Source organism: Dermacentor andersoni, chromosome 1, assembly GCF_023375885.2.
Source record: "Dermacentor andersoni chromosome 1, qqDerAnde1_hic_scaffold, whole genome shotgun sequence".
Taxonomy (NCBI): domain Eukaryota; kingdom Metazoa; phylum Arthropoda; class Arachnida; order Ixodida; family Ixodidae; genus Dermacentor; species Dermacentor andersoni.
In genome coordinates, this window is record NC_092814.1 from 268,540,023 (window position 1) to 268,551,302 (window position 11,280).

Consider the following 11,280-nt stretch of genomic DNA (forward strand, 5'->3'; position numbering starts at 1 on the left):
CGATAAACAAGCAATCAAGCGACAAGAACGATCAATCTGTTTGTGCGATGGCCCGTTTCGTTGCTTGTTGCACACAAAATCGTGCTCATGGGATTTGGGCTTGATGCTTCCTAACAAAACTTGCATGGAAGGGGCATCACTGCAGGAATTGATCATTATGTTTTTTTTTTAAGCCAAGTATTCTTATTATGGTCATTTACAGCTACTTAAGTCTAAAATCTTGCTAGATATGTTGCGAATACAAGCACCATATATCTTTCTTTGCACATAAATATGATACAGTAGACAACGTATGACCAAGTGACAGGACTGTAATGGGCTTAATGGACTTATTCACAGTAAATGTGAATGAAAGGCACCATATAATGGAAGTGGATACAATTCAGGGATAGAAAACAAAGGCAGCAAAGGATACATGACAAGTCCAAGTCGAAGTCCTCATCCTGGTATCGCTTCTTGTTCTTGCTCACAACCTGTTTGATGCGCGCGGTCATGGTCATCCTAGACCAACATGGGGAGAGCCACCCTGCACAGCAAGTACCACAATACTGCATAAGGAACTTTTTTTTTTATGGTGCTCACCAGAATGACCCTCAATCTACACAAGAGCAATCCCAAGCCCCACCGACTTGAGATGTGTCTAAAAAGCACACACTCATTAGATGTTCCCTAAATTGACAGAGCCAGTCCGAGGAAGCCCATTCACTTAAACCTTAGAAAATTTAGCAGAGTAATCGCCCAGCCATAACGCAGTTACACTACTAAATTTTATTACTTGATTAACCCATGCGGATGACCAGCAAGAATCCGCCCTGTAGGCCATGATCTACATGCATAAGTCAATTGAATTCCCTCACATCTATGAAATCCCACAATTAAAAACTGAGAACCCAACATCCCAGATTTAGCAGTGTAGTCTGTCCCAAGCTGCTGTGACTTGCTACCAGTACGTGTCACCACACAGATATGCATCAACCATTAATTCAGTGACTTGAACTTGCATCTGCATGAATAAGCTCAAGTGTTGAGTAAAAAAAAAAAAAAAATTTAAGACAGTAATATGTCAAACTCAACGATGGCTATATGATGCCATTACTAAAGCCATTAAAACAGCGCTTGTGCACAATAGCTTACTGGCATAAAGTTACAAGCACAAGCAACATCCAATTCATAAGACGAATCAAGCTGGCGAAGTACTTTTCAATACTGAATTTCAAAAAAATATGCAGGTCGCCTGCATTGTTGGAATTGATCTTATGTGAAGGACTTTGCAGCTAGCTACCTATTCAGCATTTGGGGCACCCTGGTTACAATGGCTAGAATAGGCTTTGGGGTTCTACAAAGCATTACCAGATGGAAAAACATGCTTGCGGCGAGTAATTGTGTGCAACGACAGGAACAAGGTAACAGCAACAGTATTAGTGATGGCATTATGACTGATTTGCTATACTCCACAACAAACAAATGTTACGCCGTTCTGCGCAGGTCATAACATTAATCTCATGCAATGTCTATGTAATACAGCGTTCACAAGCTACACCGAAATGCAAACACCAAATCAAAGGGATGCACAATGCAAGATGTCAAAACATTTATGTCAATAATAAATGCAATGTATGATGCTTGTCAATGAAAGAATGGTGATGGATGTGTATGCACAGAGATGTATGACATGTACAAGAGTTCATTCAGAACATTCAACTCAATATTCAGGGGCAGTTCAAGGATGCCAAAGGCCAAAATTCAAGAAGGGGAAACAAACCTTATGCATACATATATATTGGAAAATAGTGAAATTTCCTTCTTAGCTGAAATTTCTTGCAGCATAGCAACTGCTGCACAGACGCTTCCAGCTCTTCAGTTGGCTTTCCAAAGTTGACCTAATGTAACTTCAGTCGCCCTCTGTCATGATAGTCGTGTCTGACTTCAGCCAATGATACTCATAGCATTAAAGCCAAATGGCTGAAACTTGCTTTCCACGAGGCATTGCTACAGCCTAGGGCTTGAAAATAAAGCCATGATGGTTGTGCTATGAACAAACTAGCAAACAGATAGTGGTACGGCTCGGTCACTTCACCTGTCTTGGTCTAGCTTCACGATGGCAATGGTAATTTAAACAAGCCTGTCATTGGTAGCTGTGGACACACCACATTGCAACGCTTAGCAGCACACTGAAAACATCAAGGATTGTTTCCCAATAGACAATGGCACTCTTAAAAAAATTAAATTATGGGGTTTTACGTGCCAAAACCACTTTCTGATTATGAGGCACGCCGTAGTGGAGGACTCCGGAAATTTCGACCACCTGGGTTTCTTTAACGTGCACCTAAATCTAAGCACACGGGCGTTTTCGCATTTCGCCCCCATCGACATGTGGCCGCCGTGGCCGGGATTTGATCCTGCAACCTCGTGCTCAGCAGCCCAACACCATAGCCACAATGGGGCTCTTCGATTTGCCATCCCAGGCTGCCTGAGGAGGTCCATAAGCATTGCGCAGACAGCATCTCGGGCAGTCCTGGACAGTCCAGGACGACAAGTCTAAGAGACCCAGTGTCCATGGCATAGTCCCAATGCAGGGTTTGTTACTTTCAATGTTGAAAAGTCACCTCCACCCCTAGTTTTGAAAAAAGACAAAGAGCACACATATTTTCAAGTAGTTTTAAGGGTCCTCAAGAAATTCTCAAATTCAAGGGTGCTCAAGGAATTCAAGGAGGTGTACAAACCCCAATATATGTCATCATCATCATCATCAGCCTAGTTACGCCCACTGCAGGGCAAAGGCCTCTCCCATACTTCTCCAACTACCCCGGTCATGTACTAATTGTGGCCATGTTGTCCCTGCAAACGTCTTAATGTCATTCGTCCACCTAACTTTCTGCCGCCCCCTACTACGCTTCCCTTCCCTTGGAATCCAGTCCGTAACCCTTAATGACCACTGGATGTCTTCCCTCCTCATTACATGTCCGGCCCATGCCCATTTCTTTTTCTTGATTTCAACTAAGATGTCATTTACCCGCGTTTGTTCTCTCACCCAATCTGCTCTTTTCTTATCCCTTAACGTTACACCTACCATTTTTCTTTCCATAGCTCGTTGCGTCGTCCTCAATTTCAGCAGAACCCTTTTCGTAAGCCTCCAGGTTTCTGCCCCGTAGGTGAGTACTGGTAAGACACAGCTGTTATACACTTTCCTCTTGAGGGATAGTGGCAACCTGCTGTTCATGATTTGAGAATGCCTGCCAAACGCACCCCAGCCCATTCTTATTCTTCTGGTTATTTCAGTCTCATGATCCGGATCCGTGGTCACTACCTGCCCTAAGTAGATGTATTCCCTTACCACTTCCAGTGCCTCGCTACCTATCGTAAACTGCTGTTCTCTTCCGAGACTGTTAAACATTACTTTAGTTTTCTGTAGATTAATTTTCAGACCCACCCTTCTGCTTTGCCTCTCCAGGTCAGTGAGCATGCATTGCAATTGGTCTCCTGAGTTACTAAGCAAGGCAATATCACCAGCGAATCGCAAGTTGCTAAGGTATTCTCCATCAACTTTTATCCCCAATTCTTCCCACTCCAGGTCTCTGAATACCTCCTGTAAACATGCTGTGAATAGTATTGGAGATATCGTATCTCCCTGTTTAACGCCTTTCTTTATTGGGATTTTGTTGCTTTCTTTGTGGAGGATTACGGTGGCTGTGGAACCGCTATAGATATCTTCCAGTATCTTTACATATGGCTCATCTACACCCCGATTCCGTAGTGCCTTCATGACTGCTGAGGTTTCGACTGAATCAAATGCTTTTTCGTAATCAATGAAGGCTACATATAAGGGTTGGTTATATTCCTCACATTTCTCTATCACCTGATTGATAGTGTGAATATGGTCTATTGTTGAGTAGCCTTTACGGAATCCTGCCTGGTCCTTTGGTTGACAGAAGTCTAAGGTATTCCTGATTCTATTTGCGATTACCTTAGTAAATACTTTGTAGGCAACGGACAGTAAGCTGATCGGTCTATAATTTTTCAAGTCTTTGGCGTCCCCTTTCTTATGGATTAGGATTATGTTAGCGTTCTTCCAAGATTCCGGTACGTTCGAGGTCATGAGGCATTGTGTATATAGGGCGGCCAATCTTTCTAGGACAGTATTCCCACCATCCTTCAGCAAATCTGCTGTTACCTGCTCCTCCCCAGCTGCTTTCCCCCTTTGCATAGCTCCTAAGGCGTTCTTTACCTCTTCCGGTGTTACTTGTGGGATTTCAAGTTCCTCTAGACTATTCTCTCTCACCTTATCGTCGTGGGTTTTACTGGTACTGTATAAATCTCTGTAAAACTCTTCAGCCACTTGAACTATCTCATCCATATTAGTAACGATATTGCCGGCTTTGTCTCTTAACGCACACATCTGATTCTTGCCTATTCCTATTTTCTTCTTCACTGCTTTTAGGCTTCCTCCGTTCCTGAGAGCCTGTTCAATTCTATCCATACTATAGTTGCTTATGTCCGCTGTCTTACGCTTGTTGATTAACTTAGAAAGTTCTGCCAGTTCTATTCTAGCTGTAGGGTTAGAGGCTTTCATACATTGGCGTTTCTTGATCAGATCTTTAGTCTCCTGCGATAGCTTACTGGTTTCCTGTTTAACAGCGTTACCACCGACTTCTATTGCGCACTCCTTAATGATGCCCATAAGATTGTCTTTCATTGCTTAAACACTATGGTCCTCTTCCTGGATTAAAGCCGAATACCTGTTCTGTAGCTTGATCCAGAATTCCTCTAGTTTCCCTCTTACCGCTAACTCATTGATTGGCTTCTTATGTACCAGTTTCTTCCGTTCCCTCCTCAAGTCAAGGCTAATTCGAGTTCTTACCATCCTATGGTCACTGCAGCGCACCTTGCCAAGCACGTCTACATCTTGTATGATGCCAGGGTTCGCGCAGAGTATGAAGTCGATTTCATTTCTAGTCTCCCCATTCGGGCTCCTCCACGTCCACTTTCGGCTAACCCGTTTGCAGAAAAAGGTATTCATTATCCGCATATTATTCTGTTCTGCAAACTCTACTAATAACTCTCCTCTGCTATTCCTAGAGCCTATGCCATATTCCCCCACTGACTTGTCTCCGGCCTGCTTCTTGCCTACCCTGGCATTGAAATCGCCCATCAGTATACTGTATTTTGTTCTCACTTTACCCATCGCCAATTCCACGTCTTCATAGAAGCTTTTGACTTCCTGGTCATCATGACTAGATGTAGGGGCGTAGACCTGTACAACCTTCATTTTGTACCTCTTATTAAGTTTCACCACAAGACATGCCACTCTCTCGTTAATGCTATAGAATTCCTGTATGTTACCAGCTATGTTCTTATTAATCAGGAATCCGACTCCTAGTTCTCGTCTCTCTGCTAAGCCCCGGTAGCACAGGACGTGCCCGCTTTTTAGCACTGTATATGCTTCTTTTGGCCTCCTAACTTCACTGAGCCCTATTATATCCCATTTACTGCCCTCTAATTCCTCCAATAGCACTGCTAGACTCGCCTCACTAGATAACATTCTAGCGTTAAACGTTGCCAGGTTCATATTCCAATGGCGGCCTGTCCGGAGCCAGGGATTCTTAGCACCCTCTGCAGCGTCGCAGGTCTGACCGCCGCCGTGGTCAGTTGCTTCGTAGCTGCTGGGGACTGAGGGCCGGGGTTTGATTGTTATGTTCATATAGGAGGTTGTGGCCAAGTACTGCACCAGGGTGGCCAGTCCTGCTCTGGTGAGAGAGTGCGTTACCGGTTCTGGTCACCGGGATCAGGCCGCACTCCAGGCCTGTTTGTGCAATTTTCTCAACACACGGTTTTTTTTTTTTTGTATTTTCCGGTGGAGAATTGTGCGGCCCGGTATTTGAATCACTGTCCTCTTGCACGGGAGGCGGACACTCTACCGTCCCCGCAGGAGTTAAATTAAAAATTAAATTATGGGATTTTACGTGACAAAACCACTTTCTGATTATGAGGCACGCCGTAGTGGAGGACTCCGGAAATTTCGACCACCTGGGGTTCTTTAACGTGCACCTAAATCTAAGTACACGGGTGATTTTGGCATTTTGCCCCCATCGAAATGCGGCCGCCGTGGCCGGGATCCGTTCCCGCGACCTCGTGCTCAGCAGTCTAACACCATAGCCACTGAGTAACCACGTTTAAATACATTTAAATACCCATTTTGGAGGATTAGCTAAAAATGGGCACCAACCATGTGGCCCTTGAATGCAAGCACAAATATAAGAAATTTAAGAAAATTGAGAAGCTGTTGAATCTCAAGCACTATTCTGTTAAGCAGTCTGTGCGCTTTAGAGATGCATATAAGCACACTAAATGCACAGGTTTAATGTTACCATTTATGGTTTCATTATGCAGAACCGAATTGTGCTCACTGCCACTACTTTATCGGCCAAAATTAAACCAGCCCAACATACAAAGAAACCTGGGGATCAATACCAACGACGTTTTACATTTCAAAAATTTTGAGGAAGCTTCTTTTTTTTTTTGGCACATTATCCAAAACAATGAAACCTAGAAATGGTGGGAGCTGTCACTGATAATTACAATAGCTGCTGCATCAGAACGACAAGTTCAATACACATGTGCTATCAGGTATGTCAACAAGACCCAATAAAAGCATAAAAATTATACTGCACATTTGCGTGCCTGAGCAAGAAATGCAATACAATTTAAGCAACAAAGACAATGCCAGGGTTCGTGCAGAAACATAATACTGAACTCAAATACTGAACTACACAAAGTGTGGAAGAATGAAAAATTAATGTTAATTGTAATGAACACTACACAAGAAAAGAACTAGCTCTCCAAGCAGGTGTGCACACTTTTCGCGAACAGAATTGCAGTAGCGAAAGAAAACATAACTTACAAAACCGCATAAAAGAAATTACTAAATTCTGGAGTTTTATCTGCCAGAACCACGATTTGATAATGAGGCAAACCTTACTGGGGGAATAATTTTGGCAACCTGGAATTCTTAAACGTGCACACCATGCACAGTGCAGAAGCGTACTTTGTATTCCATCCCCACTGGAATGCGACCGAATGCGGCGACCGTGGTCGGGATCGAACCAGCGACCTCGCGCTCAGCCAAGGAACGCCACAGCCACTGAGCTACCGCTGCGGGCAAAAGAGCTTTAAAAAAAAACCTATCTTCACAGATGACACATATGAAAAAGTGGTTCGTTTTCTGAATAAACACAGTCGCCTTTTAAACAGTTATAATTGCTTGCGCGAAGATTCAATCTGCGTACAACCAATAAGTAAGCATTCTTTTTTGTTCAAAATCACAACGTGTTAAAAACATGTTCAATAGCAAACCTCACAATCACATCCTGCGCCAACTACTTCGTCGAATTTAATACCACGAGCAAGGCTAGTTTCGAACACAAATGTACTGTACGTACTTCATAGAACACCCACATGCAGCGATATAAGTATTCGAAACGTACGAAACCGCTCCGCTACAGCAGCCTGTTGCAGCAAAAGAAAATGGAAATATATGTTACTTATCAACACATACAGCAGCCAAAACAATCTTTAGACATGTTCCCGGAGCTCATACTGGCAACGTGAGCGCACGAAGTTGCATGGAACGAAGTGAAATGTCGCGCGCGCTACCTCAATGACTGCTACTGAGAAAGAAACATGCGCACAGACAGTATGCGCAGGAGTCACGAGCTCATTGCTACGATTTTAATCGCATTTAGCGCGCGAAGCGGCACTTCCTTTTCTTTTTCAACAATGCGCAAGCTCCACAGCAAGTGCTCAACCAAAAATTAAACAGGAACGTGCAGTTACAACGAAACGACGAATCACTTTCAGACGCAGCAGCAATGAAGCTACTCCGCTACTCAGCAGCAGTAATCCAGCGCTGTACAGGCAAAAACTGTAAAAAAAAAAAATCACTTCGTCTTCTCGGTAAAATAAGCCACGATCAAGAAGAAACAAAAAGGCCGTGACCAGGCGACAGCTGATTGAGCAACGCCGGTTCTCGCACGACGGACGACGATGGAGGCGCGGCATGTCCGTTTGCGCTTCTCGTCGATACAGACGAAAAAGAAAAATTAAAACGAAAGGAAGAGCGGCTCGCAAAAATCTCTACCTTTGCGAGTCTGTTCGCACCGCTTCCTCTGTTTCCGACAAAAACCTCTAGGTTCAGGGCCCCGCACGATAGAAATGCCCTGAAGCCGCGGCATGCGCGAAGCTGAACCACGGGTGGATAACATGTCGACGGCGACTTTTCCCCCCTCAATGTTTTCTCATTACAGTGTGAAGAATAGGGGCAACGAAGCCTCGTCCCGACGTGCGGACGGCGAAAAGCACAGGAATGAGCGCGCGCATACGCAGAATACGAAGGAACTCACCTCAACGAAAGGAACCGGCGAGGGTCTCCCGGCGCTGTGGCAACAGAGTCGCTCGGCGGTTGTGTCAGCTCCAAAGGGTGATCATCTTACGCTAGCGCGCAGGAGAAACCTGGAACAAACGTGCCACCGGGCCCGGGGCTCGTTCACGCACAGTGTCCACGATGCGCGGACGGCATCGCCAGTCGCACACCGCACGAAGTCGTGTACGAGCCTCCGACGAAGACGCGACCGCTCACTTCCGCGGGAGGTGGTGGTGGGGTGGGGGCAGTGGGGAAGGACTCGGAGCGGAACTCAGTGGCGGTGCTGCTCCTCAGCGTTTGCGAAAGGCGGCCGCCGAATTGCGTAGCACGCCGATACGGCACCCGAGGCGGTTTCCCCAACGCGGACTGGCCACATTCGCACCGCTGGGGGACGGATCCGCAAGAAAACGAAGACAATTCTTTTCTTGAACCGATGTTAAGCCTAATACTGGATGCTAGGCTATCAGCACAGAACAATGCTTTCGGGTCTTCCCATTCGCAAGGGGGGCCTAGCGAACCGCGTGGTTTGTGTGGCAGGTCGGGCCGTACTACCAAAAGCCCGACGACGCAAATATGTTTTTCGCCGAGGAACACTCACGGTACCGTCTCTGCGTATACCTGCCACCAAAATCGAGAGCAAATGCATGGATCACCTCGTCCGGGATCATATGCTACAGTCGCAGAATAGAATACCTACAAAGCTACAGCTCTGTGCTGCTCCTGCTGCTTGCTGCTACGAGAATCACGGTTTACGGCGAGGGTAATGCCAAGGTCGCTGCCGACGCCATTTTTGTTTCTTTGGCTTTGGATCAACTTGTCATTTTTGTTCTTGAGCGTAGAGTCACTTGACGCAGACCGACAGAAATATGTAAACATCGTGCCAAAAAATTTCTGCTCTAAAGAAATTATTGCCAGTCCCTAATATTGTTACTTCATTAAAGTTGACGTAAGGCTGTGTTATTGATCCTATGTTGCCATGCGAGGACAGACGGTGAAAAATTGTCCCAAGTCGTAACGTTGATCAAAACCTGATTTGAATCAAGAGCGTCAAAGCTCGCGTAGCTCCGCCACCAGAAATACATGATTCAAGTGTACGCGGAAAAAAGCAGAAAGAAGCTTTCATCTGTAAAAGCACATATGACATTGCGAGAGCGTTACAAGTCGCAAAAGCATGTTGCAGCAAAGGTTAAGGGCATTTGATTAGCATTGTAGCAGGAACGTGCGCATACTTTAAGCCTTCAACATTACAAAATGTAGTCAACGGTGCTTTTAGAGTAACATAATCATTTTCACGCTTAAAACAAGTGTCAGTGTATTTAAGTTTCGGTTTCGGTGTCTCAAAGGTGTTCTGCGAATACACCTTGGTCACTGAATGTCACACACTTTAGTGATACAAATAGCAAACAGAAGCAACTCAGAAAAATATTTTGTCCAATCGATGCATAGCCTGCAAAGTTTCGAACGTGACCAACGGTGACGCTGCGAGCGTCTATTTTATGACGCCATTCAGCGTTCAGTGCGTCAACAACGTCATGGTACACTGTAGTCATGAGAACGTCAGGGCGGTACATTCATAAACCGTCGAGGCGATGCTGTCAGATGGGGATTACGGTTAGGTTCTTAGCGCAGTGATCAAGCGCCGCTATTTATTCATTCTTAGATAAAGCACGATTCAACAACCAAGATAGAAATCTACTTTTGTTTCTGTCTAGAACGTGAATAAGCAGTTCTGCGGATCGGTGGAAAAAATAGTTTCGGTGTAATTAAGTACTGTAATAGGATAATTAATTTCACATATGACATTGAGAGAACGTTGCAAGTCTCAAAAGCCCGTGTTATGTGTGCGTCCGCATGTGCATATAATCGTCGGGTCGACTGGTTTGTTCTTTTAGGCATCCGTGAACAAACTCACCCACCAAGCACCTTTGCTAAAGTGCTTTACTTATTCGTAGTCGCTTTTACGGCTAACGAAATCGTCGGCACTCGCGAATCACACACAACAAAGGTCTATGTAAAGTGTGCGTGGAAATGCGTGAACTCCACACCCCAATTTTCAGTTCTCTCTCTCTCTCTCTCTCTCTCTCTCTCTCTCTCTCTATATATATATATATATATATATATATATATATATATATATATATATATATATATTCTGTTTTTCTGACACAGTGAGTGCGCCAGCGGTACGTCGTGGCTGACATCTTAAGGGCCCCTCACCAGGTCTGGCTATTTTGAGCTGACAAGCGCAGAGCATACATTACGCGATAACAATCGTGTCTGCAAAGTATTACGTCGCTACGCGCCACGGAAAGATCTGAACTTTCAATCCGAAAGCCGTTTCCCTCTTCACTCGCGGACGCCGCGCTCCAAGCCGGATGGTGACGTAATCCTGCCCCTGCGCCTACGTACTCGTGTCCGCAGTGCGACGTCGCTCGTAGTGACACGTGACCTCGAGAATTATTCAAGACAACATCTGTTATCTGTGCGATCTGTTGCTTGAATTGATGAATTGAAGTTTAGAGAAGTAATTAAACACACAAACGGAATGTCTGCATGTTTTTTGTTTTACTTCGCACCGAAGCAAGAGAGATGTACTTCCGCTTCGTCTGCTTGTTCCCACGGTCGTGCGGTCACGTGCGCAGGTACCGAAACTATGCCATTTTCTACCGTGTTCCAGCACGTGATCAAGCTCTGCGATCCGCTTGTCCTGCCTCAGTATTCGTGTAGCACAGAATTATACCGCTAGTCATGTTTCCTTGCGCACAGCGCGCAACATCGTCCGCTGCGCGAACGAGACAACGGCTCGCGCGCGGCGCTGTCAGTGGAAATGCGTACCACAGGAAAAAAAAAAAAAATGCGAGGAG

At 45.2% G+C, this 11,280-nt stretch overlaps 1 protein-coding gene across 3 annotated transcripts in view; it reads right to left on the minus strand.

Annotated features, from left to right (window-relative positions):
- LOC126547709 (phosphatidylinositol 3,4,5-trisphosphate 3-phosphatase and dual-specificity protein phosphatase PTEN-like) overlaps positions 1 to 9,196 on the minus strand; it is a 118,046-nt gene extending 108,850 nt beyond the window's left edge. The window contains exons 1-2 of one of the 3 annotated variants that reach the window (XM_055063132.2): positions 8,397 to 9,196; positions 416 to 526 (exon numbers count right to left, since the gene is read on the minus strand). In XM_055063132.2, the coding sequence (XP_054919107.1) occupies positions 416 to 500 (85 nt within the window). In that variant the 5' untranslated portion in view covers positions 501 to 526; positions 8,397 to 9,196. Of the gene's footprint in view, positions 1 to 415; positions 527 to 7,552; positions 8,371 to 8,396 lie in introns of those variants that run through there. The other 2 variants (XM_055063133.1, XM_050195663.2) reach the window with 2 other exon arrangements.
- Positions 9,197 to 11,280: the final 2,084 nt, after the last annotated feature.